Source organism: Phasianus colchicus, chromosome 24, assembly GCF_987193195.1.
Source record: "Phasianus colchicus chromosome 24, bPhaCol1.hap1.1, whole genome shotgun sequence".
NCBI classification, from domain to species: Eukaryota; Metazoa; Chordata; class Aves; order Galliformes; family Phasianidae; genus Phasianus; species Phasianus colchicus.
In genome coordinates this window covers 4,135,061-4,159,835 of record NC_143459.1, presented here as the reverse complement: position 1 = coordinate 4,159,835, position 24,775 = coordinate 4,135,061, and the positions used below count along the sequence as shown (strand labels likewise).

At 54.4% G+C, this 24,775-nt stretch overlaps 4 protein-coding genes across 13 annotated transcripts; 2 read left to right on the top strand and 2 right to left on the bottom strand.

Annotated features, from left to right (window-relative positions):
* Positions 1 to 162: 162 nt before the first annotated feature.
* Positions 163 to 2,475, bottom strand: SLC30A2 (solute carrier family 30 member 2). The gene is made up of 8 exons (XM_031594925.2): positions 2,350 to 2,475; positions 1,950 to 2,149; positions 1,661 to 1,807; positions 1,432 to 1,585; positions 1,183 to 1,357; positions 955 to 1,060; positions 740 to 874; positions 163 to 646 (listed from the first exon to the last, which is right to left on the bottom strand). Exons 1-8 carry the CDS (start codon positions 2,400 to 2,402, stop codon positions 501 to 503), a joined length of 1,116 nt encoding a protein of 371 aa, XP_031450785.2. The 5' UTR covers positions 2,403 to 2,475; the 3' UTR covers positions 163 to 500.
* Positions 2,476 to 3,250: 775 nt separating this feature from the next.
* Positions 3,251 to 6,341, bottom strand: TRIM63 (tripartite motif containing 63). 2 transcript variants are annotated; one of them, XM_090124319.1, is made up of 9 exons: positions 6,123 to 6,341; positions 5,863 to 6,032; positions 4,782 to 4,947; positions 4,421 to 4,516; positions 4,086 to 4,319; positions 3,938 to 3,960; positions 3,700 to 3,824; positions 3,539 to 3,610; positions 3,251 to 3,429 (listed from the first exon to the last, which is right to left on the bottom strand). In XM_090124319.1, exons 1-9 carry the CDS (start codon positions 6,279 to 6,281, stop codon positions 3,419 to 3,421), a joined length of 1,056 nt encoding a protein of 351 aa, XP_089980445.1. In that variant the 5' UTR covers positions 6,282 to 6,341; the 3' UTR covers positions 3,251 to 3,418. The 2 variants fall into 2 exon arrangements, with proteins under 2 accessions (XP_089980445.1, XP_031450534.2); XM_031594674.2 differs by having other exon boundaries at positions 4,782 to 4,950; positions 6,123 to 6,340.
* A 2,498-nt stretch (positions 6,342 to 8,839) lies between these two features.
* PDIK1L (PDLIM1 interacting kinase 1 like) lies at positions 8,840 to 15,486 on the top strand. Of its 7 annotated transcripts, none has more exons than XM_031594932.2 (3): positions 8,840 to 8,934; positions 10,054 to 10,355; positions 12,988 to 15,486. In XM_031594932.2, exons 2-3 carry the CDS (start codon positions 10,071 to 10,073, stop codon positions 13,726 to 13,728), a joined length of 1,026 nt encoding a protein of 341 aa, XP_031450792.1. In that variant the 5' UTR covers positions 8,840 to 8,934; positions 10,054 to 10,070; the 3' UTR covers positions 13,729 to 15,486. The 7 variants fall into 7 exon arrangements, with proteins under 7 accessions (XP_031450792.1, XP_031450789.1, XP_089980450.1 ...); XM_031594929.2 differs by having other exon boundaries at positions 8,859 to 8,934; positions 9,211 to 10,355; XM_090124324.1 differs by having other exon boundaries at positions 8,918 to 8,934; positions 9,630 to 10,355.
* Positions 8,869 to 24,570, top strand: FAM110D (family with sequence similarity 110 member D). Of its 3 annotated transcripts, XM_090124321.1 has the most exons (4): positions 8,919 to 8,934; positions 21,363 to 21,440; positions 21,763 to 21,849; positions 23,011 to 24,570. In XM_090124321.1, exon 4 carries the CDS (start codon positions 23,082 to 23,084, stop codon positions 24,117 to 24,119), a length of 1,038 nt encoding a protein of 345 aa, XP_089980447.1. In that variant the 5' UTR covers positions 8,919 to 8,934; positions 21,363 to 21,440; positions 21,763 to 21,849; positions 23,011 to 23,081; the 3' UTR covers positions 24,120 to 24,570. The 3 variants fall into 3 exon arrangements, with proteins under 3 accessions (XP_089980448.1, XP_089980447.1, XP_089980446.1); XM_090124320.1 differs by lacking the exon at positions 8,919 to 8,934 and adding an exon at positions 15,605 to 18,654 and having other exon boundaries at positions 19,716 to 21,849; XM_090124322.1 differs by lacking the exons at positions 21,363 to 21,440; positions 21,763 to 21,849 and having other exon boundaries at positions 8,869 to 8,934.
* The last annotated feature ends 205 nt before the right edge of the window (positions 24,571 to 24,775 follow it).

Here is a 24,775-nt window from a genome sequence, read left to right as displayed (position 1 = left end):
TCCCCGTGATGCTTTCCTGCCACCATCCCCACTCCGAGAGCAGCTGGCCGGGAGGGCTGAGCTTCCCAAAAGTAAACAGAGCAGCGATAAGGGGTGAGAGCAGGGCGAGCCGGTCCTCCCTCCCCCAAACGGGACAACAGGACCGGGGGCTCCTCCTTCTGCATCCTCCTTCTGCACCCCTGCACCCCGCTCTGCCCCCAAAGCTCCCCAAAGCTGGAGGGGAAAAAGCGTTGTTTCAGGCGTTTTTCTCAGCTAAAATAGTGAAAAGCGAAGCAAGCGCTGCCCCCCCCTCCCCGCCTCCTCCTGCAGCCCTGGCTCTGCTTTCACTGCCGTCACTCCCCGATAAAACCCCGCTGCCTCCAGACTCAACATCGCCCATCCCGAGGCCGTCCCCCGCGGGCACCCGGCGCTGCTGTTTGCTCGCGTTTATTTTCCTCGTATTAAAAAAAAAAAAAATTGGTGGGAGAGGGACGGGAAGGAACGGCGGGGCTGAGCGTCGCTCAGTCGCTGGGAGGCTGACACTCACGGCAGTCCCTCATGTCCTCGGAGTAGCTCTCGATCTGGATGGTGGTGGTGTGGAAACGGAAGGCGCGCTGCAGCCGGGAGCTGGCCTCCTCCAGCACCTCCTGCGAGTCGGCACCCGCATCTGCAAGGAGCCCAGAGGGGTGTCGGAGGCCGGGGGAACCCCTTGCATCCCACCATCCCCCCCCCCTCCGGCCCCGCATCCCGCAGCACTCACTGATGGCGATGTGCACAGAGAGCAGCGGCTGCGAGGCTGTCAGCGCCCAGATGTGCAGGCTGTGCACCGCCTCCACGCCGCCCACCGCCAGCAGCGTGTCCCGCACCGCGTTAAAGTCCATCCCCCTGGGGGTGCCTGGAGGGACGCGGGGTGGGATGGAGACAAGGCATCTATGGGAGGGGGGGACACATCACCAGCCCTCGGGGGCTCCCTACCCTCCATAAGGACAAGGAGGACGTCGCGGAGGATGGTCAGCGTTGTCCCCAGCACCAGCACGGAGAAGAGGAAGGTGCAGATGGGGTCCACGTATTTGTACTCGGGCTGGGAGGGGTGGGAGCAGGTGAAACCCCCCCAAGTGCAGCCAAATCCCCATTGGCACTCAGCCCCATCTCACCTCGCGGCTGGACAAGCCCACGTCCCCCATGTCTCCCTCCCCTCCAGACCTTAAAGAAGATGATGTAGGATGCAATGAGGACGCCGATGCTCTGCAGCAGATCCCCCACCACGTGGACGAAGGCCGCACGGACGCTGGGATTGGGCTGGTCATGGGTGTGGGGCTGCTCATGAGCCCCTCTATGGCTGTGCCCGTGCCCCGTTTGGTGCAGAGCTGCCCCCATCCTGCAGGCAGGGCAGCAGTGACATCCCCCAGCCACTGAGCTCCTGCCCAGGGGGTGACAGCACATCATACATACACGATGTTGACAGCCACGGCGCAGGCAGAGGTGATGAGCATGACACTGCCCTCGATGTCGTAGTCACCCAAGAGCAGGCGTTGGGCTGCCAGGTACACCAGGACACCCGTCACCACCCAGATGGACAGCACGGAGAGCAGGGCCCCCAGGATCTCTGCAGACAGCCCTCAGATGTCACTGTGCCATGGGGACGGCACGCAGTACGGCTGCAACAGGATCCTGAGGTTACCTGCCCGGTGCCAGCCAAAGTTCATGGTTTTGGTGGCGGGACGTGAGGACACCCAGAGGGCAAAGAGGCTGATCATGATGCTGGCAAAGTCCGTCAGGAGGTGGGCAGCGTCCGTCAGGATGGCCAGGCTGTGGGCCAGGTACCCGCCTGCGGTACAGATGGGAGATCCCCATCCAGAGCCAAACACAGACTGGGTCAACCCATTGCAAAGCAGGGAACCCTGCCCCATTGCACAGATCAGAACAAGAGGGGCCATGCAGGGCAATGTGTTCACCCAGCACTCACTCACCCACAGCTTCCCCCACCATGAAGATGAGGCAGATGCCAGCAGCCACATAGAGCTTCCTGCGCGCCCGCTGTTGTTGGTGGGGGTCACTGCCAGCCCCCCCTGCATGGCAGTGCCGGCGGTGCCGTGCTCTCAGCTCCAGGCTGGGAGCCTGGCCCTGCGCCGAGCCCGCTGCGTGCTTCTGTGCCATCCCCAGGTAGGACCTGCAAGGACGGGTGACATCGGGACACCCGGCTGGGGGACGTGGGGAAGGGGAGGAGGGAACCTGCAGCCCGCTCTTTGCATTCAGCCCTGCTCCTACGTGTCCCCTTCCCCAGGTCCTCTCCCTGATGGCTTTGGCCACGGGGACCCCATCCAGGAGCCCCGTGAAGGGAAACGCAGCCTCCCCCGTGCACGCCTTTACCTGCCCGTGCCCTCGCCCAGCAGCTGCTGCTTCTCCCCTCCGCCCGCCGCCATCCCTCGGAAGCCGCTGCTGGTGACCTCGCTGCGGGTCCTGCGCTGGTGGCAGCTGCGGCCGCGGCCGTGTGGAGCGCCGGGACCCGTGTGCAAAGCCAGGCCGGGGGAGGAGGGCCAGGCCGGCTGCAAAGCGCCTGTTGAGCCTCGCCCCAGGCTGGCCGTGCCGCAGCCCGCGGCCGGGGGGCTCTCGGTGTAAGGGGGGGGGGCTGCTCTTGGCATCCCCACGTGCATCCCAGGGGCACATCATAAGCTGCGTGCAGGGTGTGGCTGCACCCCTCAAGGATAGAGCTGCATTGAGCCCCCCGTGCACTCCCTTCCCACCATGGGAACCCCCTTTTCCCCCAGTTTAAATCCAGCTGGGCAGGTGGATCTCGCCTGGGGTTTGTGGTTGGATACCCCCATAGCAGTGACCCCACTGCCCCCAGGAGCAGCACAGCTCTGACTGCAGTCACAGCACAGCACTGAGCACTGCTTTCAGCACTGCCTCAGTTTACTCTCGACCCCGAGCTGGGTTTACGTTGGCACAGGAGAACCCGACTGTGCTGTGATTTTGGACCCACGTGAGCTCAGCTCCATGCTGTCCCCTTTTGGGGCTGGCAGAGTCTGAGCACCGTCACCCCATGTCCCTGAGGCTGGGTAAGCACTGGGATAAATCTTGCCGGGTGCTGACCTGTCACATCCCGGGAGTGTGGCCAGCATGGGGTGCCAGTGCCACCAGAGGTGTTAATTAGGCTGAGAATTGGGCACTGGTCCCACACCAGGGAACCCTCCCACATCCCCAAACCCATCACAGGGAGCAGTGAGAAAACGAGAGGTGAGGCGGGGGAAAAAAATAGCCAGAGCACAGGTTTTCTGTACAAAATACACAACTCCATTACAATTATATACAAAACAAGGAACATATAAAATGTGCGGAATAGTCCTCTTGGCACCCGTATAGAAAAGTGTCCTGTACTGGAGCTGGATGGCTGGCCCCGTCAGCGTGTCCCCAGGTTCTGTCCTGGACATCCTGCGTCCTACTGGGGGGCTGCAGAGGGAGAGGGCAGTGAGTGGGACTTCATCAACCCTCCATCATCCCCTCTGTGGGGGTTGCGTTGTGATGCTGGTGATGCTGGCACAGAGAGGGATGGCCCTACCTTCCACCACCCTTTCGGGTTCTGTGTCTCCTGTATCTTCTTCTACCTCCTCATAGAACTCATCTTCCTCATCTGCAAATGGGCACACAGATGTCAGTGAGGGGCAGTTGCTGAAGGACCCTCATTTCCAGGTCCCAAAGGGGTTTTTGGGGTGGGATTACCTGGCTCAAAGTCCAGGGCGCGGACGGCATCGGCGAGGTGCTCAAGACTGACTGTGAAGGCGTCCATGTTCTCATAACCTTGCTCAATCTTCTCCAGCCTGCCACCCTTGGAGGCCTCCACAATCCTAGGGGAGGGAGCACAGCAGTGGTCCCACAGCCCCGAGCGTAGAGCAGAGCCACATGGCCACATCTGGCAGGGGATGGGGATCCCCCAGCTTCCCCCAGTTTGGGCACTTACGTTTTAATGAGCTGCTTGGCATTCTGTGGGAGTAAGAGGAAAGGTGAGGGTGGCAGAGCAGCAGCAGTCAGCATGTCCCTGTGCCACCAGGACGTGGCACAAGGGGTTCCCTATGGGAAGCAAGGGCTTTAGGGGTTGAGGGTCTCACCATGAGGAAGGCGGCCCCGCCGGTCTCCTCCATGGCCTGGATGGCCGTCTCTACCAGCCGGCTGGATTTCTCCAGCTGTTCCTTGTACTTGTGGATGAGGCCCTGCACAAAGCCTGTCTTGTCCTCCTGCTCACGGGTGATGCGTCCCAGCAGCTCCGTCTTCTTCTCCTCCAGCAGCGCTGCAAACGCATCAAAACGTGCACAGAGCTCCTGCTTGGCCGCCTCGCTGTTCTCCTGTGGGGACAAAGCTGTGTCCTTCCTGCTCCTATGTCCTTTGCTCAGGGGCTGACTTTCCCAGCACTTGATTTCGATGGCCACGTTTCCCTGTCCCTCACCTCAGTGCTGCGGCAGGAATCCTCCAGCTGGGAGATGATGGTCTGGATGCGGTCGTTCCCCGCCACTAGCATGGAAATGCAGTTGTTCAGCTCGCTCTGGTCAGGGACAGATGGACAGAAGCAGCTTTAACCCCTGCAGGGCAGGGATGGGTATTGCCAGGATATCACGGTCCGTCCCCCATCCCACAGGCTGAGGGGGGGGGCATCACACTAAATATAGGGCTGTCTCCTGGTCAAAGTCAGCCCGCTGCCTATTAATACCCCATGAGGCATCCTGATGCTATTTGCAGCCACCCTAGCTCAGCACTTCGCCCAGGTCTGGCCGTGCCCCACCGTGGCCCCATGTCCCCCCCCATGGCACCTTTTGGCCCTGGAAGATGCTCTGCAGAGGGGCCACTTCACAGTCCTTGTGAGCACCGAAGACCTTGCACATGGAGCAGGTGGGGACCTCGCAGGTGACGCAGTAGATGTTGATCCTCTCATCCTCGTGCTCCTTGCACATGGGGTGCTCCCCCTTCTTGAGCGGCCTGCTGGAGAGAGCAGCCCAGCCACGATGACATCCCCAGCACGATGACATCCCCACAGCAGTGACCTCCCCACCAATGCAGAAATACTGCCCCATAACCGGATCCTGGCCGCCGTCCCCCCACCCAGCCAGTAAGCCCAGTTTGCAGCAGTGTGTCATCAGCCATGGCAGCAGTTGGGGCCACGCTCCAGGGATGCTGCACAAGCTCCTAATTTTAGCTGAGTGCTGCTGGCATTTATTATTATCATCCAACGCGTGACCCGGGCAGGGGCTCCAGGTTGCTCAGGGGGGTGACAGCCATTGAGTCACCACTGGGGGGTTCGCCAGCTCCCCCCCGGGGGCTGCAGCCACCTGCCACGTGCCTTCCATCCCTGTTCCCATGGTGCTGGAACAATATTTACAGTGGGGCAGGAGAATGGGGAGACGAACCCACATGTCTGGGTCGATTAAAAAATATCACCCCCCTGTCTTTCCCCCTCCTGCTGTGCCTCTGCCACTGAGCAATGCCGTCAGACCCCTCAGGCTGTCCCCCTGTCCCTTATCACTCCCTGCTGTCCCTTATCACTCCCTGCTGTCACAGGCAGAGCCTGGATTTGTCCCTCACACCTCTTATCTTCAACCTAAAGCCAAAGCTGCACGGTGCCAGGTTGGGGGCAGGATTCGTTCTTCTGCCACCCCCCCAGGGTCCCCCTGTCCCCAGGGAGCAACTGCAGACCAGAATGGCACAGGCTGGGAGGGAGGTTTGGGCTGGGAGATAGAGATTTGGGTTGAGGGTAAAGATTTGAGTTGAGAATGGAGATCTCAATTGTGAGGTGGAGATTTGAGTTATGGACAGGTGGGGGGGGGAGCACCAAGCCAGCCCTCCAGTTTCTCACCCAAAAAAAAGTGGCAGTCCCTGTGTCCCCGTGGGACCAACCTGGAGAACTCCTGCTTGTAGATGTCGATGATGTTCTCCACCAGCAGGTTCCTCTGCAGCCCGTAGACACCATGGCGGTCCAGCAGGACCTCGTGGCGGCACGTAGGGCAGCGGAACCGGCCCCCCGAAATGATGCTGCTGCCTCTGCTCTGCCAGTACGGATTGGCAGCCTGGAGGGGGACAGGGACATCTAAGTGTCCCCAGGTGCCCCCGCAGAGCATCCCGGAGCAGGGCAACGTCCAGGGGGGTCCTCATCTCACCTGGAAGATGTCGTTGGCACACTTGCGGCAGAGATTGTGCTGGCAGGGCAGGATCACCACAGGCTTGCTGAACATCTCCAGGCAGATGGGGCACAGCAGCTGCTTCTCCAGGCTCTCCATGGGGCTGCCATCGCGCAGGATGCTGGGCTGGAAATCCATCGGTACGGCACTACTGCTCCTCCTCAGAGCAACCCCAGTTCTGCTGCCGGAGCCCCTCGCGCAGCTTTTATCCATTGCCCAGCAGTCACGTGGAGCTGGCTCGGCTGTCTGAAGGCATCACCTGTCACATGGCGGTGACAATCGAGGCGCGCGGCCGCAGTAAACAAGCTGGGGACATGCTGTCCGTATGGCCCTGCTGGGGGACACCAGGGGACCCGGGGGGGTCGGTGCTGCGTGGAGTTGGGATGAGAAAGCACCAGGCTGGGGGTTTGCATGGAGCATTGCCCTTTGAACCCCCCAAAATGCGACTACTTGTGGGGTGCAAAGCACCTGCAGGGCGGCTGATGGCTTTTGAGCTGAACCGCAGCACACAGGGGATGCAGCACGTGTGCTTGGTGCATGCAGCCTCCCCTCCTCACGCTTCTCTGCACCCCAAAAATCCATATAGCAGCCTGCAAGGAGGTCACCGAGGACAGCAGCACCATGCTGCACAGCCTGCCTGCCTGGCTGTGCCCTGTGCTTGTTTGCAAAACCTGACCCAGAAACATCAACAGGAAAACAGGAGCGTGGCCCCTTCAAACTGCCCCTGCTGGGAGCGGCACCGATCACATTGCCCGGCTGTCAGCTGGCACACCAGTAAACAGGGTGTTCTTCCAAATCACAGCACCAGTGCACAGGGAGACCTGTAAATATTGGCAGCTGCAGGGGAGAGGATAATTATAACACCTCTGCTGTGGGTCACGGGACGGGTGGGGTGAGGTGGCTGCTCTGTTCCCCACAGAGCCTATGGGCAGGGGGTGCTGCAAGTGTCCAAAGGGACAGGTGGTGAGATGCTGGGTATGTGGGTGGTGGGTGCACAGAGTTATGGGCACACAGAGGCACAGATGCATAGGGACACGGGAATAGGGGGGCACAGGTATCTGTATAGAGGGGTGTGGAAGTGCACAGGTGCATGGGTGCACAGATACATGAGTATGCAGGTACAGGGGTACATGAGTATGAGGTTACACGTGTACTTGGGTGTGTGGGCACACAGATGCATGGGTACATGGGGTACACGACCACACGGACACGTGGGCACACAGCTGTACAATTACACTTGTGCACAGGGACACAGGCCCACGACTGCATGCTGCAGGAGCTCTGATTTTAGGTAGCACCACCCCTGCGAAGACAGGCTGAGTGAACTGGGCTTGTTCAGTCTAGAGAAAAGAAGGCTGCGGAGTGAGCTCATTGCAGCCTTTCAGTACCTAAAGGGAGCCTACAAACAGGAGGGGAATCAACTCTTTGAAAGGGTAGATAACAGCAGGACAAGGGGAAACGGTTTGAAGTTGAAGGAGGGCAGATTTAGGTTGGATGTCAGGGCGAAGTTCTTTGCTATGAGAGTGGTGAGGTGCTGGAACAGCTGCCCAGAGGCTGTGGATGCCCCGTCCATCCCTGGAGGTGTTCGAGGCCAGGTTGGACGGGGCCCTGGGCAGCCTGGGCTGGTATTAAATGTGGAGGTTGGTGGCCCTGCTTGTGGCAGGGGGTTGGAGATTCATCATCCTTGGGGTCCCTTCCAACCCTGGCCATTCTGTGATTCTGTGACTTTGCCATCCCCCAGGCAGGGGCAGCCTGTGGCTGTTCCAGACGCTCCTTCCAGGAAGGCTCTCACATGTCAACCAAGTGATCTCACCGAGGCTGGCCAAGCACATCTTGCAAAATTGTCCCCGTTTTGGCACTGGGAGCCCTTCCAGGGAAGTTTGTACATTGAGAGCACACGGGGGAGAATGAAGGGGGGGGGGGGGGTGACCACCGGATGCACATCTGCCCCCAGTGTTCGCCCCGCCCGCTGAACTCATCAATGCTGGACTCCTCGAAGGGGATTCCCACGAGAGGATGGGCTGTAACGTCCCAGTCGGTTTCCCAGCCCTCCTCAGCCCCCAGCTGGCTCCGAGCAGCGCCGGCACGGCTGCCAAACCAAGCCGTGGCGCTGAGCTCAGCGCTGCACACACACAGCGCCGTCTGCTCCCTGCGGCCATTGCGGACAACGGAGCAACAGGACGGGTGAAGAAATGGATAAAGAAACAGATGGGTAAATAGAGGGATAGGTAAACAAACGGCTAAATGAATAAATAGGCGAGAGACTATGTAATTAAACACAGAAGCAAACGAATAAAAGGGCTGTCGTTGCAAAGCTGCGCTGCAGACACGCAGCCGAAGTGCAGCAGAGGATTTGCTGGGCGTTGTCGCACCCCGAGCAACGAAGAAACAGACAAACACAGAAGCAGCCATTTAGCTAAACAAATACGTACAGCACACGCGGGGAAACGAGGAGAGTCCTTGCAAAGCCGCAATGGCCACCGCACACAGGGCTGTTAGCAGGCGAACGGCAGCAAACAAGCAAACGGGAGCAAACAAACAAACGGAAGCAAACAAATGGAAGCAAGCAAGCAAGCAAACGCAACAACAAACGCAGAGCAAACAGCCGCGCGCGCGCCCCGCGGCACGAGCGCTATGCGCATGCGCGTGCGCACGCTCATCACTCCCGCTTCTCCCCGCCCCTCCCCTACCCCGCAGCCAATCAGGAGGCGGCGTGGCGGAAGGGGGCGTGGCCGCGGGGTCGGTCCCTATGATGGCGGCCGGGCGGCGGCGGCGCGGCGTTGGTGCTGAGGTAACGCGGGGCCGTGGCGGGCGCTGCGCGGTTCCGCCGCGCGTCACAGAGCGGCCGGGCGCTGAGGGGGCGGGCGGGAACGGAGCGCCGCTGTGGGAGCGCCGCGACGGGTCCGGGTGCCGCCTCCGGGCCGAGCGAGGCCTCGAGGTTCGCCGGAGCTCGGAGTGCGCGCGGTGCCGTCGCACTGACGATGCCTGTCTTTTCTCTTTCTCTCTTTTCTCTCTATTTATTTTTTCTTTTCTTTTTTTTTTTTCTTCTTTTTTTCCGAACGAATAGTTCCTACCGCGCTGGAATCATTTACGAGCTCCCCGCTAATTACTCTGATGCGATCCTCCTTGTGTGCCGGAGCCGGGCGCTGTGCGGGGCCGCCTTTCCTCCTCACCCCCGGCTGTGCGCGTTGTTTTCCTCACAGAGCATCGCTCCGGCTTTTTTCCTATCGAGTAACTTGGAAGTCTGTTGGGTTCTGCTGCTGCTGCTGCCAGTTTTTCTTTTTGATTCTTTTTTTTTTTTTTTTTGTGACTGTAGGGGTTTAGTTGGGAAGTCATAGTGGTGTTAAGAGATCGGTGACACTTCCTCTCTCGTCTCTCAAGGAAAAAAAAAAAAAAGAAATCGTTGCGAAATTATAACGCAAATCTTTACCTATGCGGGCGTCTTAAAAGTCAGCTCTGTTTCATTCTGTTACTCCTCAACCGCAGGTTTCAGCTAGAACCTCTCTGATAGCCCGGGTGTGGATGGAGAGCATGAAACAGCCCTGTTATTCGCATAGGAATTCCCAAAAGACACTGAGAGAAAGGAGCAGCAGGGTATGGGATAGCCCTGCCTCAGCGCAGTGCAATTCTAGGTTTGAATTGTTGCCTTCTTGAACGCTGAGCTGTGTTTGAAATCGTATAGTCCCACCCAAATGAGGTATTAGCCAGCCCTTAGCATGGCTGCAAGCTTACGGAGTGACTTCTGAAGTATTCCAGCACAGCATTGCGTTCAGTGCGATGCTCAGAGACAGCCCTGCTCACCACAGGGTGTTGGTACAGCTGGCATTGCCACGCCAGGCCATATGGGGGAAAACACAGCTCAGTTCTTGTTCATAAGTTATAGTTCTGTGGGTTTTTCCCCCTTCCCCAGAACCCTTGATCTTGAAGATGGTGAGTAGCCAGCCTAAGTACGATCTAATACGGGAGGTTGGTCGTGGCAGTTATGGTGTGGTGTACGAAGCAGTCGTCAGGAAGACCTCTGCACGGGTGGCAGTGAAAAAGATTCGGTGCCATGCTCCAGAGAACGTGGAACTAGCTCTGCGTGAGTTCTGGGCACTTAGCAGTATCAAGAGCCAGCATCCCAACGTCATTCACCTGGAGGAGTGCATCTTGCAGAAAGATGGCATGGTGCAGAAGATGTCACATGGCTCCAGTTCCTCCCTTTATTTACAGGTACATGAAGCTGAGGTAATGGGGTGGAAGTGCTTATGTGGATGTGCAGCTGGGAGGGAAGGAGGTGGGTAGTTAAGATGGTTTTCTTGAGGTATGCTTAGGTAGGAGAGGGTATCGTTTGCTTTATTTTATGTCTTTAAAAGAGCATATTTATTGAACAATCACCTGCGTCTTTTAATTTGAAGCCATGCCATTCAAAAGGCTCCAGGACTTGTTTTGCTAAGTTGGGGAAACACCACAGATAAGGCATGAGGAAGGTGCAGGCTCTTGGTAGAGTCCTGCTGCAGGGTTAGTGAGCAGTACTGATGTCTTGAGGCAGAGCTCTGAAGAATTTCATAATATCAGATGCCTTTGGAAGGGGAAGGGGCTGTCTTGATATACTAAGCCAATGTTTAACCCTCCCAGAAGTAGTAAGCAATTAAGAAAGCTCAGTGAGCTGGTTTAATTTCTTTTTTGGATAGATAACTTCAAAGAGAAGTAAATGCGTGATATGTAGAGGAATAGAAGAGAAATACTGCTATCCCTTAAGTGGGGCTGTTGAAAATTGAGTTGCCTAGAAGTTGGAAGGCAAGTATTTCTGAGACAGACGTAGCTCTGGAAGGACCTGAAAGCTCACCTGAGTTTGCTAGGAGTCTGCCCCAGCTATAAATCACCCCCTGGCAGACATTTGTCTCTCTGATGTTAAAAAGTCAGTGGCCTGCTAAGCATTTGCTGTGTTATCCCTGATCAGCTTCTATCATTTCAGTTTATATTGTTGTCATTCTTGCATGGCTGACATTGAACCTTTTGTGAGTGAGCACTCATTTGCCAACACTTCACAGCTGTTCTGATCCTGTTGTGCTGGGTGCTCTGTGAGCCTGAGAAAGGCTTCTTGCCTTTGTCAACTTGCTATAGCTCAGTCATTGTTACTGGCACGTTGCCAGGAAGGGATTAGGGTAAAATAATACTGATCAGCTCATATGGGGGGAAAAAGTAGTACCTTATCTTGTTGGTGGAGCTGTAAGATATTGCATCAGACTTGCAGGCAGCTGCACAGGGAGCTGTTTGGGGGAAAAAAAGAGGGGTGTGAGGGAGGCTGCAGGGTGGGACTGCGAGTGAAGAAGAGCTTCCAGGTCACTGCAGCGCCAGGTTTTTCAAGCAGTGCAGCGTGCAGACCTTGCCCGTGTTTGGGACACAGGTGCTGCAAGTTGTTTTCCTGCTTCAAAGAGCAGAGAAGAGCAAAGGGCAGAGCTGAGCGCAGAGATCACTTGATGATAGCATATGCTGAAAGAGAGAAACCCACATTTCCCTTGGCTTGCCCTCTCTTCTGCCCACTCCAGGTGATATTACTGTACTGAACTGAACTGGTACGGTGTGAGGAGGCCTGGGAAGGGCTGTTGGTGTCTCCTGCAGTGCTCCAGGGCAGGTGCTGTAACTGCTGTCAGTTGAGCCGGGCTCATGTAGCGAGCTCTGAGCTGGTGTGGCTTCCTTGTGCTGCAGTCCCAGACCTGGAGGTGAATTCTGTCATCCTCATGCTCTGAACTGAGACCCCAGTACAGCTCCAGTGAGGCTGAATGGAGGGAAGAGCTGCGTGTTGGGGTTACTCCCTCCTGTGCTGCAGTTCCCATCTTGCTGTTATTGGCTGTAAACCCTGAATTTGCAGTTTAAGTTCTAACACAGAGTTGCTCTTAAGTTGGTTTGAGTACTAACTGTGCTCATAGTTAAATGTAGTTTTAATTTGTTACTAATTTTGCTCTTGGATGGGGGAAAAAAAAAACTTTGTAAAAAGTATTTTAATATGTCTCTATGTATTAATAGCTGTATTAACTTTTGAAGGCCTGTAGAGGCTGCATCTGCTTTAGTAAGCACTGGCTTACTGCTAACAGAAATAATGGCAAGTTTTATGTTCTGGAGTATGCAAAGAGCCACCTCAGAGGAGCTGAAAAGACAGATTTGTAGCTGTGTGAACAGAGGGAGCAAGCATAATTGCTGGAGTATGCTGCACGTTGTACAGAGTGGCTATTGGAACTAGCTGCTGCAGTTATTCTCTGCTTATGTTCTAGAAAATAGCTAGTGTGTTGTGGTGAGAAAGGTGTTGCTTGCAGCAGCTGTTGAGATGTGGCTATGGATTAGCATTCTCCTGAGCTAAGAGATCCTGTGCTAACGCTTGTTAGAATGCATTCACATGTAGGGATGGAGGGCAGGCTCTAAAAACATGTGGTGAGGTTGCCTCGTGAGCAGAGGACAAATACAGCCCTGTGGTGCTGTGCAGGGGTTCCTGGTTGAGGCTGTGTTTGTGTTTGGACTTAGCAAAATGGGTGGGACACTGTCCAGCTGAAACAGATGGGAGTGCAACGACTACTTGATATCCTTCAAAAAGCTGTTATCTGGGGCTGGCTCTGGCTTCTGGGTAGGAGCGTGAGGTTGATATGCTTCACACACACCAAAACAACAAGGCTGGCAAATACATTGTGATTTTTTTTTTTTAAATCGTAAGTTTTACATAAACTTTTATTTTTTACCAGTTGCATTTCCTTACTCTCTGGGTTGTTGAGAGGAAGATCCAAAACTTGTGCTTTTTTTTTTTTTTCCATCAAATCTTTATATTTTTGTGGTCATCGGGTAGTTGTGACACTTCTTTTCCTTGTTGCAGCTTGTAGAGACCTCATTAAAAGGAGAAATAGTCTTTGATCCCAGAAGCGCTTATTACCTTTGGTTTGTAATGGATTTCTGTGATGGAGGAGATATGAATGAGTATCTGTTGTCTCGAAAGCCTAACCGCAAGACCAACACCAGTTTCATGCTTCAGCTCAGCAGTGCACTGGCTTTCCTGCACAAAAATCAGATTATTCATCGTGATCTCAAACCTGACAATATTCTGATATCGCAGAGCAGGATGGATGCCAGTGACTTGGAGCCCACGCTGAAAGTAGCTGACTTTGGGCTGAGTAAGGTATGTTCAGCTTCAGGACAGAATCCCGAGGAACCAGTCAACGTAAATAAGTGTTTTCTATCGACTGCGTGTGGGACTGACTTCTATATGGCCCCCGAAGTCTGGGAAGGACACTACACTGCCAAAGCAGACATTTTTGCACTGGGGATCATAATCTGGGCAATGCTAGAAAGGATCACATTCATAGACACAGAGACAAAGAAAGAACTCCTGGGTAGTTACGTCAAGCAGGGGTCAGCAATCGTGCCTGTTGGAGAGGCACTGCTAGAAAACCCTAAGATGGAACTGCTCATCCCTGTAAAGAAAAAATCCATGAATGCACAGATGAAACAGTTGATTAAGGAAATGCTGGCTGCCAACCCGCAGGACCGTCCTGATGCTTTTGAACTAGAGCTGCGATTAGTCAACATAGCTTTTAAAGACAGCAGCTGGGACACGTGAGCTGCAGAGCGGTCGTCTCTTGGAAGAGCTGCTCCTTGCCCAGCAGATGGTGCAACTTAATGGCAGTAAAGAAACGAGCCTGATCTCAGACCTGCAGGGTGTAGTTTCTATTGATGGAATTTTGTTTGAGTTCCATACGTTATAAGAATGTGAGTTGGCAGTTGTGTTAGAGATGCTTTGTGTTTGTTTCCAGGATGTTACGTGTTAAGTCTTAAGATGTGACAATGTTCATTTGTGTACGTTGGCAGTGGGACATCCTAAGAGCTGAGACTTGATTTCCAGCCAGATCTCAGAGTATTTAATACATTCCTGTTTCCTATATCAGTATTAGGAACTCTCCTGGAAGAAGAGATTTGCATGCTGGTAGTGCAAATCTTCAGGTTTGTAAAGTTAATTGTGTATATATTTATGCATATGAGTGACCGAGAGCGTATGCCTGCAAGCGTGTTGCATTCCATGAGGAAATGACACTTTTCCTAAATTATTTGCTGTGGATCTGAATGTTTGGGTTCTGCTAGAAAACTGGGTGAAGAAGATGGATGAGAATCATTCCTTCTCTGGTCCGGGATAACTTTATTATTTATTTTTATCTAATGTTAAAGGTAGGGTCTGAGACTTGACTTTGTGAGCAAAAAATACAATACAAGTGTGTCAGCAGCTCTGAGAGTGCTGAGGTGGCCAAGCTTTGCACTCACAGCTCAAGGAGCTCAGCACTGAGGGAGTCCAATGCCAAGTGTGTGCATCTGGGTGCTAGCATGTTGGTGAGGTCATTAATCATTCAATTTTGCTTTCTCCTACTAATCAAATACTTTATTAATCCACTAATCTACAGTTTCACAACATGGTCACTGCTCTTCTACCTACAGTCCAGCAGCGAACTGAGTACTTAGAATAGGAGAGTACTGTGAGCTTCCATCATGAGAATGTGAACGCCTGGTGAGGGAATCCAGCAGCATTGAAGCACTGGATTTAAGAGCACTCGGAGTTATGGTTCCAGCACAGCTCTTCCTTTTTGATGCTGACTGTCATCTGGGAGCGATGAGGAGAAAAAGAGGTGACTGTCTCATGGAACACACATTCTCTTGTGTGCATAAGCAGTGCAGGCAGAATAACTGCTTGTTCCTCGAGAAGCAAAGGATTCTAACTCTGTCAGAAGTCTGTGGCTGTACAGGCTGCAGCAGTAGTTTTGAGCTGTAGCTCTGACCTGGTGCAGCACTGGTGGCAGCAGACCTGGGATCATTAGCCCTTAATTCTTGTCACTTTGCATCACTTTGTGTAAGGCAGCTCACCTAAACAGGGATGCTCAGACAAGCATTGCTGCCTTGAAACAAAGCGATGTTTAACCTTCAGAAGATGTCACAGAAGGAACTCTCAGGTGATCCATCAGCTGAGTGCAGCAGAGCACCTCTGGGAGCATCAGTTGGTGGGGATGGAGGTGAGTGACAGCAGTGTGCTGCTGTCCCTGCAGGGAGCTCAGGCTGTAAGGCAGGACTTGGAGCCTGTCTGTGGGTAGTGGGTGACAAGCAGAGATGCACCTGTCGTGCTCTGGAGGTGGAAATCTGCTCATTCTCATGTTTTAACTGTGCTCGTTGCAAGTGAGGACTCAGCTTGTTATCGACAGGAGGAGAACAGACCTCTTTCTGTCTGTACCAGCACTTTTACAGTACTTCCATCCCAGCACCAGTCATCCAATGAGGATTTTGTGAAGCTTTAAGAGGATGTATCATCTTCCACATTAAACTTGAAAGGTTTTGGAAATACATTAGCTTCTTCCTCTCACCTGCCTACCCAAAAGACAGAATCTACTATATTAATCTTACAGCATTAAACTACAGAACAATAGCACTTACCTTTAAGTCAGTCCTCTGCAAGTTCTCTGATTCTCCTCAAGCACTTCAAAGGTTGAACACTGAGCATGCTGCCGAGCTGAACGCAGAGTTGGGTGCTAATGAATGGCACAGAAAAAAGGTTTTTTGACTCCCACCGCACTTGTTTGCACTGATTGCCACTTTAAAGGGTGGGGGAACCTGAAATCCCTCTCATGGTGCTTAGCTGGTGGGTGACACTGAGCATGTCCTTGGTTCACGAGGAGTGGTAGTTCTTGAGGTGAGTGTTCTGTTTGTTGGTGAGGCCTTTGTTTTAAAGCCTTATGATAAATCAAACTTGTAGCAGCTACAGAATTGTTCACCAGCACGACACAAAGTCAAGATGCTCTTCAGCACTCAAAAGGTTTTTCAAAATCTTTCTTTAAAAATTGTAAAATATATTTTATGCAGGATTTATAATTGAAAGATTGTGTAACTTATTAAGTTCATGCTTTTTTTTTTTTTTTAATAAAATCTGAATTTCAATGAAGCTTTTGAACTCTACTGAGAAGTGCTTTCCTTTCCCTTCAGTTGGCACAGCCATCTCGCTCTCAGCCAAGCTTCAGGATGGTTTATTTGCTTTGCTAGAATAGCAGTAAGCTGTAGCAGTTCATCACGGTCACACACTGTAAGTGATTTTAGCTCGTAAAAGGTGCTGGGTTGGCTGGCAGAGGCAGGGCAGAGCTTTCACTGGTATGTAATGTACTGCTGTGACAGCAGGGCCATGCTGGGTTTGAAAGTAGCTGGCTTTTGGAGCTGTGGCCTTGTGGATTTCTCTGCTCCTGCTGAGCCTCTTAAGAATCAAAGCACTGCTCCTCTGGGCGTGCTGCTTCATTTTCAAAGATGGGATTAAGGGCACAGCAGTATTCTTACATCCTGTATGGGCTGGGAGCTGTTGCTACAAGCGGAGCAAGTACCATCCTGGACTGTATGGAAATCTCTGCGGGCTCTGTCTGCTGTTACTGGTCTTACTGGATTTTTGGGGCTGTGAACCAGATGTTGCTGCTTTCCAGGGCTCTGATGCTCCTCCCTCTGCAGCCAGCCTTCCCTTGCAGGGAGTCTCTGAGTGCTGGAATGGGAAGATTTTACCCAAAAGCCTCTGATTGTTGCTGGTGGGTGAGCCCTGCTGCCCCCTCCTCTAACAGATTGGGATCCCCCATGCAGAGGGCTGAGCATAGCCTGTTAAGCATCCTCCTGCACATTTCTCTCCAATGTCTGAATGCTGTATGATCTAGCCTAGCTTCTTTGGAGTTGCTGGGCTGCTGGTGTGCTCCTGGGGCTGAACCAGATGTAAATGGTGCCCTGAAGGCTGGGGAGGTGGTGGTGACCTGCTGGTTTCACATGCCCTGGGAAACCTTAGAAATTAAGGTGAGGAAACACTATTACTTATACATGGCACAAGAGTCTAAAGTCACTTGCATGTTTTAATTAAGCAAAGCAAGGGATTGTTGTGCAGGCTGGGAGTGGGAATAGCTCAAACTGGGAACACTATAGATGACCTTGTTGCTCTATTTGTTGTCCCACCAGAAAGCAAAGACTGAGCTGTTTGTTGGGTGTCAGTGCACTTGCATAGTTTGTTGTTTCCTGCATATCCTGATGCTGCACATAGGCAGATCCCCACCTGGCTGAGAGCTGTGTGCTTCGATCTGTATGCCAGTGCAGTCATTGCAAAAGAGAAAGGGATTGAAACTGTGATTCTTTTCAGTTAAAGAGATTAATTAAAGGAGAGAGTTGCCTTTCTGACTAGTTGTAAGAGCAGTGATTTTGAACAGAGGTGAAAGCTGAATTCGTCTTCATAAAATGAAGAAAACAAAACCTACACAGTTAAAATGTACCCAGCACGTGGAAAAATAATGTGCAGAAATGCCCCATGACAGGTAGGATGTGTAAGGCTGCATCCCAGCTCCAATAACTCGAGCTCTGCTTTATCTTCCTGGTTCTGCAGAGCACAGAGCCCGCAGGCTGTCTGTCCTGTTTCCTCAGGCAAGGCTTGGCTGTGAGATCCCTGCTCTGCCGTGCTGAGGTTGTGAACTCCTCTTGTTTGTATTTTTTACTTTGTTTTCTTTTAAACAGAGCTTTTTTCAGAGCCACCCAATCGCAGCTGCTGCTCGAGCTGCGTTGTGATGGCAGGTGTTGCTCTGTGCTTGTGTTTAGGTTCTGCCCCTTGGAAGGATGCCTGCATTTCAAAATTACTTTTTTTTCCTCTCTCTCTTGTGCAATGTCTCACTGAGCAGACGTGCTCAGGTGCACTTTGGACTGTGGACAGCACAAACATGACTTTTACTCTCTGCCTTGCTGTACCTGTGTCCTGTGAATCCTTTATGGTATCGCTGTGCTTTCAGTCCTTACTGGGGCCTGTGCTGTAAATCCGAGAGCAGTGTCCCAAGAAGAGGTCGTTAGAGGATTGCAGTGTAGTTAGCAGGGCAGCTTGGGCAGCGCTGAGTTTCGTTTCCTTTTTGGTCAGGGTCTGAGGAGCAGTCTATGCAAAGTGCTGGCTATTCTTACACACTGTTAGGGAAGAGGGACTCATATCAAATGTCACAAACTGTCCAGAGCACCTGCCCTATGTATGGAGAGGGGCAGGAGGTGGAAGTACTGGAACAAACTGCTGCTTCTCTCTGATCACTGGGTCTCAAAGTATTTGAGGCAGTCTGAGATGCTTTGCCTCTATAATAAGCAGAGCAGGTGAAGTGTGGAGAAGCTGAGTGACCCAAAAGATCAGCCAGCAACCCACTGCATCACTGCAAGAGGAGCCATGGCCTGGGTGATACTCTCCTTTAAGTCACTCTGTTCCCAAATGAGTTTCCAGGTTTATCTGGGTGCCTGAAGCACAAAGCAGTTGCAGAAGGGCTGTGGTTGGTGAAGAGCAGATGGTGCTGCCCAGTAATGTGCAGTGCCTGACCTGCAGGCTGAGCTTGCAGGTGGCAAACAGGAGCTGCAGGTGGTGAGTTGGAGCTGCATCTGCTGTGAGACTGGGCGAGGAGGAGGAGGAGGAGGAGGAAGGTTGCCTCCCTGCAGTGCCTCCCATACACAGCTTGCACCTCTCAGGCATTTTAGCCAGGTAAAGTATGCTGGGGTGGGGTGCTGGAGGATATGGCTGACTTGCTTTGCATTTTTTAAAGTGGGCAGAGGAAGAACCAGTGTTAGAATTGCAAGTAGTGCACTGAGGCCTCTGCAGCCTCTGGGATTTGAAATGAAACCATGCAACATAACAATGTTTGAGAGTCCCTTGTAGCAGGGGGGTAGGTTCATCACAGACACACCCTGGGGAGGCCCTCTATCACAGCAGCTCCTCCCACTTCTCCCAATAAGCTTTTTTACTTCCCAGACACAGGCTCCAGAATTCATCCAGGCCAGCTGTTCCAAAGGTTCATCCGTAGGGCACCAAGGTCTGTGTGAAGCTCAGGGTCTTTCTTCTGTGCCCAACTGCTCTCCAGTTGCTGCTTGCAAAAGCTTGTGGATGGCTGCCTTAGATTAGGTGTTGGTTTCAGATTTATTGATGCCCATTTGATGCCCATTTGAGCCCTTGATATTTTTAAGCTAGTGTAGCAGACCTTCCACTCCTGCTCACTTCCCAGTAAAAGTCCATGCATCTCGGGCCCTTGGCGTGCAGCTGTACTGCCCTGAGCCTGCCAGCTCACTTCAGCTGCTCTCCTGTCCATGGCATTTACATGGCCTCAGACCAGAAGGGGCTTTTGTGGGTTGTGAAAGTAAGCCGACAAGTAGCAACAGATGGTAACATTATCAGTTTTACAGTCATGTCTGCACCTGGTCACCCCAGTGTTAGTGATTTTCAAAGGAGAAATGCATCTGGAAAGGTGACTGAGGGGCACGTTCAGTCCTGACCACTCTCCCACAGGCAGACTGATCTCCTGAGAAGTGAAAATTATTCAGCTCCACTTATTTACCACTTAATGCAATAGTCCACAGATCGAGCTGTTACCCCATCTGCTTTTCCTAATATCCTGGTGCGTGTTGGGCTGTTGGGACACATGGGGCCTTTTCTGGGGGTCAGACCCTGCCCCCAGGAGTCTCCTTAGCCCACAGCTTTGCTTGGGGCATGCAGGGGCAATAGGTCAATGTCCTAATGACTACACAAACAGCACTTCTTCCCCCTTGCAGGAGCGGGCTGTGAGCAATGCTAGCCATACCAAATTCCTCCTCTGGAAGTCAGCCCATCCTCCCTGTGGCATCAATTGGCCACGGACATCCTCAGCCTCCTCCTGGGGCAGCTCCTGCTGCTCCTCTGGGGTGGATCAGAGCCGTGCACGGGGGCATGTGATCTCCTTTACAAGGTGGGGCATGCAATTATCTGTTGCCAGGAGAGAGGAGGTCATGCTGGGAGTGAAGCTGTTTAATCAGAGCTGGCTGTGATCTGAAAAATCACTTTGGAGGAGGAGCGGTTCTCCCGGCTGTTTGACCTTTGAGGACTTCCTCAAATTCTTCTCTCCCACCACGAGGACTGGAAGCATCCCATGTGCAGATCCAAACCTGAAGCCCTCGTGTAACCACAGTCAGCATTGGGGCTGTAAGAAAAACAGCCTGATGGATGGGGTAAACCACTTAAGCTGAAGTGACAAAGCTTCACTGCCTCACCCAAGGAAGCAGGAGCTGCCCAGCATCCCAGTGCCAGGATGGGCCCCTCAAACCATCCCCTTTTGTATCTGCAAAGGAGTTGGGGTTGTTGGGATTTTAATAGTTCAGCAGTCGGAATGAGTTATATGTGCCCCCCCAGTGCAGCCTGTCTGTCTGTGTGTGTCTGTCCGTCCATCCCTCTCACAGAGCAGGGGAAGTTGCAGGCGCCTGCTGGAAGTGCCTCACAGGAACATCCACATCCGCCACACAAAGGTGAACTGAAGGCTGCTCTACTCATGGCTGTCCTTACCGGAACGGCAGGCTGGGTTCCAGCTCACAAAATAAATGTGTTTTGAGAAACAGTGATTGCTGTTGCCTGGCATTAACAATAGGGTCCGCTCCTCCCCAAGGTGGCAGTCTGTGCTCTGTGTGGGAGGGCAGCAGATCCCTGCCCTGTCATGGGTTTCTCAGCCTTTTCCCCCTGTCCTTTTCCTCATCTTCCTCTGGAGCATTGTTTGCTTTGTTTTGGCTGCATCTTGCGTGGGGAATGAGTGCTGCACAGTGGGGTCCTCCTCCTTGGATTGGTCCTGCCTCACTTTCAGTGGGGTTTCGCCTGTGCCCGCGGAGCTTGGACAGGCCCTGGTGCATGGGATGTTGCTATGGCCTCAGCTCCAGCCTTGTATCCCCAGCACTGGGGTACAGCCCTGGCTGCAGTGCCTGCACACAGGGGAATGTTGGATGCCATGGAGCTTCCACCGGGATGGGCAGCGCTCAGCACTGCCTCTTTTCCCTTTCAGAAACAGAACCTACAATTCCTCTTTCAAATGTCACATCTTTGTTCCCACTAGAGCCTGCTGGTTCCCTGCAGGTAGCGGTCATGTGGCTGCGGCCTGGGCTGTACCCCACTCCCATTCAGCATGGGAGGGATGTGGGGAGCTGAGGCCTCTCTTGGGCTCTGCAGTGCCAACTCCAGGGAGCTGAGGTCTGCCCACGTTTTGGGGTGCAGGGAGTGGAGGTGGGTTGGGGCCGGAAAGGACACTCAGCTCTCTGGGAAGGGAAGAGGGTAGAGGTAAAAATAACCCCTGGGCTGGCTCTGGTCCCTGTGGCTTCCTGCAATTTACAGCCCTTCCCGGGGAAGGGGAGGCAGGAACCTGCCTGGATCCGAGCTCACTTTGACCCTTTCACCGCTGACAGAAGGTACTGGAAGGACCTCGCTTTGCCCCATTCCTGTGGGCTTAGGCAGGACCCTGAGGAAGGGGATTACAGTACCAGGTAATCGTTGCCCTGTTCCTGATGCCCCTGGTGTGTGTGGGGTCAGACACAGCGGGCTCCTCTGGGGGGAGGCAGACAATGCTGCTATGGCCTCAAGAGTCAAAGGGATGGAGGGAAGCCTGTCCCAGAGCCAGGATCTTGGCTGTGATCCCATAGGAAGAGCTGGGAGATGGAGCCCGTGGCTGAGAGGAAGTCTGGGGTGTAAAGGTTGCAGGGACTGAGGGCTCAGTGCTGGCAGGGTGCTGGCACAGAGCAGGATGTGCTGATGGGGCTGGGCTGGCAGGGGTTAATGGGGGTGGCTCTTCCTCCCTCTCTATATGAGGCTCCTGCGGCTCTGGGCTCAGTTTGCTGCTGGCTGCTGGAGGAAACAGGAGCAGAGGAGACCAACCAGCACCCTGCACAGGCCCAGGTGAGCACAATCAGCCCCAGCACAGGCACACAGCTGGGACATACGGGTCCTGGGGCTGGGCTGGGGGCACGGAGACACTGCAGCCCAGGGGGTGATAGGATCATGTACTTGGGTGGGCATCCATGGAAGCACTGCAGAGCTCCTGAAACCCATGGAGATGTGGGATTTTGCCCCTTAGGAGCACAGGATCTGAAAAACTCAGTGCCTCAGTTTAACATCTGTAAAATGGGGGTGGATGCACTGCCGAAGCCCTTGGGCTGTGTGTAGAGGCAGAAGGCCGCTGGGCTGCTGCTCTCTAGATAGCTGTGGTCTCCCTGTCCCCATCGTCAATCCAGAGGTGGCTTTTCAGGGCCATTTGGGCCTCTTTTGCTCAGGGGCACCATCTGCTTGGGGCATTTACAGCCACCTCTGCTATTCAATTTATGGCCTCAGTGCTGTACGCCTGCTTAGTCCCAACATTGTCCACCACTGTCCCTGCATGGGTGCTTGATTAAAGCTGAAAAAGGGCTGTTTTTGCTTCTTGACCCACCCAGTAAGTGGTGATAGGAGAGAAATTGATTATCCCAGAGCCTGGCTTAGGAACCCCTTGCTGCAGAAGGACAGGACAGGAGAGGATGAGCCTCCAGCAGAGTCGTGGTGCCGACCAAACAGCCTCTGCTTAAAATAAACCTTCCCGGAGCTCCTTTGTTTTCTTTTCCTGAAAGGGAAACAGAGCCGGGAGCCCGGCCCAGACCAGCACCATGGGGAGCCACGATGCCCCGCACAGCACGGAAACCCCAGCAGCCAAAAGGGCCCCACTGCTGGCACATGGGGAGGGAGGGCTGGGGAAGCACACTGGCTTCCCCATGCTGTCTTTGTTCTGCTGTCCCTGGGCTCGTAAAGATAAAGCAATGGCTCCAGTAAATTTCCTGTACGAAGCTGCTCTTGGGATCTTGATGAAGCCGGCGGATGCCTGGTGCTTCTCTCTTCCTGCCCGTGATTGTTCCTGCCCCGGTTTGCAGGCAGGGGCCACTCCTGTCCTCCTGCACGGCTCTATGCTGCTCCTGGTCCTTCTGCTGGTGGTGCCACATCCCTGGTGCCAACCTCACCCGTGGTTCCAAACTCATCTCTGGTTCCAACCCCATCCCCAGCGCTAACCCCACCGCTCCTCTCTCCTCCCAGGACAGCGGCTGAGCGCAGAAGCTGAGCGCAGCTTTGGGTTCCCCATCCCACGCAGGGTTGGCTGGCAGGCGATGGTCCCACTCGGCAGCACCCCCCGAGCCGTCTGCACTTCTGGCCGCGGCGTCTCCCCGCTGCGTTTGCTGAACCGGGGTCCCGAGTATCTGCGGGAGCAGCTGGGGGGGGGCAGCGGTGGCCGCACACCCAGCGCCGTGGAGCGGCTGGAAGCAGACAAAGTGAAATACGTCAAATCGCAGCAGGTCATCAACAGCCGACAGGAGCCGGCACTGCGAGGCTGCTCGCCCTGCTGCTCGCCCCGCGGCCGGCGATTGCTCGCCCTGCAGCAGCGCCACGAGTTCTGCCACGGCTCCGATCTGAGCTGTGAAGGCAGCCGCAAGGTGCCCGGTCCTTCGTCCCCTGTGCCGCGGAGGGGAGGCGGCGGCAGGCGTCTGCTGAGACCCGACTCGCTCGTCATTTACCGGCAGAAGCGGGACTGCCCAGCGATCAACAAGGAGAACACCAAGAGCTACGGGCTGGTGCGACGCCTCTTCCAGGGGCCGCTCAGGGACAAAGCCCCCAGCTCTCCCCCGGCCCAAGGGTCGGATAAAGCCCCCGAGAGCCCCATGCTGTGGGTGTCCATGGAGCAAGCAGAAGATGTGCAGACGCCGGGAGCCGGCAGCAGCAGCAGCAGCATCGTCCCAGTGCCTGACAGCCCCGTGCCGCAGCCCCCACAAACCCCCAGCCTGGCCCAGCCTCCCGCCTCCCCCAGCCCCAGCAAACCGGCACTTGGCCTGCGTCTGTCCTTGCCGCTTTCGGAGAAGGAGCGGTTCTTCAATTACTGTGGGCTGGACCGGGCCATGGTGGAAGGGCTGGGGAAGGAGCGGTTTGTGCCAGCGGGATGGGATGCTGCCTCAGCACGGCTCCACAGCTCCTGTGAGTGGGAGCCCAGCCAGGCCTCGGGGTGCAGCGGGGAGGACGTGGGGCCAGGTGAGGAGGAGCCGGACACAAGGCTCTGCTCCGCCATTTCGGTGGTGGAGCGCAATGCCCGTGTCATCAAATGGCTCTATGGCTGCCAGCGAGCTTGGGCGGCCGCCAAGGAATCCACAGTCTGAAAGGAAGCACCCCAGCCAGCCATGCGTGGGTCTAGGTGGATGGATGACACGGCCCCTTGCTCTTGCTGGATGTGGTCTGGGGACTGGCAGCACCCTGACACGACGGCGCTGCCTGCAGGCCAGCAGGGACACCAAGTATACTCTGAGCAAAGACAAGGTCTGCCCACAGAAGGGACAACTGCTCTACCCCTTGGATATGCAGCCCACCAATAGCTGCTTTTTGAGGTGTAGGTGCATGGCTGAGTGTGGTGGGGTGCCCAGGGACCTTCTTTGGGTGAGTCCAGCCTCAGCCACGGTGGCTGGAAGGCTGCTGTTCCTTGCTGGGTCCCTACCTCTTGGTCCTCCCTGTTTCTGGTTGTGGTCTAGGATGGCAGCCTTCTCAGCCTCAATGGGAAAAGGGCTGCTAGGATGGGAGCAAGACTCTAATAAACAAACCTGTGGTTTTCTTCTAGCATGGCTGCATCTGTGGTTTCTTCCAACAGTGCCTGAGTGGATGGGGGATGCTTTGAGGATTGGGGTGGCAAGCCCCCTCCCATCCCTCTGGAGGGTCTCAACCCCTTGGGGCAGCTCTGCATTCTTGGGGTTGGAATGGGGCTCCACAGGTGGCAGGGCTGTTCTAGGAGACAAAGGCAAAGAAAGCACCACACATGCTCAGG

What these genes read in the sequence shown, in the direction of transcription:
- TRIM63 (XM_031594674.2), bottom strand. Translation starts at nt 6,281, where the DNA reads ATGGATTTCCAGCCCAGCATCCTGCGCGATGGCAGCCCCATGGAGAGC. An exon ending in GCATCTTCCAGGGCCAAAAG is followed by an intron (nt 4,517 to 4,781) that starts GTGCCATGGGGG and finishes GTCCCTGACCAG; the next exon opens with AGCGAGCTGAACAACTGCAT. An exon ending in GCGGGGCCGCCTTCCTCATG is followed by an intron (nt 3,961 to 4,085) that starts GTGAGACCCTCA and finishes TTACTCCCACAG; the next exon opens with AATGCCAAGCAGCTCATTAA.
- FAM110D (XM_090124322.1), top strand. Translation starts at nt 23,082, where the DNA reads ATGGTCCCACTCGGCAGCACCCCCCGAGCCGTCTGCACTTCTGGCCGC.
- PDIK1L (XM_031594932.2), top strand. Translation starts at nt 10,071, where the DNA reads ATGGTGAGTAGCCAGCCTAAGTACGATCTAATACGGGAGGTTGGTCGT. An exon ending in GTTCCTCCCTTTATTTACAG is followed by an intron (nt 10,356 to 12,987) that starts GTACATGAAGCT and finishes TCCTTGTTGCAG; the next exon opens with CTTGTAGAGACCTCATTAAA.
- SLC30A2 (XM_031594925.2), bottom strand. Translation starts at nt 2,402, where the DNA reads ATGGCGGCGGGCGGAGGGGAGAAGCAGCAGCTGCTGGGCGAGGGCACG. An exon ending in GCCGTGGCTGTCAACATCGT is followed by an intron (nt 1,358 to 1,431) that starts GTATGTATGATG and finishes CCCTGCCTGCAG; the next exon opens with GATGGGGGCAGCTCTGCACC. An exon ending in CCTACATCATCTTCTTTAAG is followed by an intron (nt 1,061 to 1,182) that starts GTCTGGAGGGGA and finishes CACCCCTCCCAG; the next exon opens with CCCGAGTACAAATACGTGGA.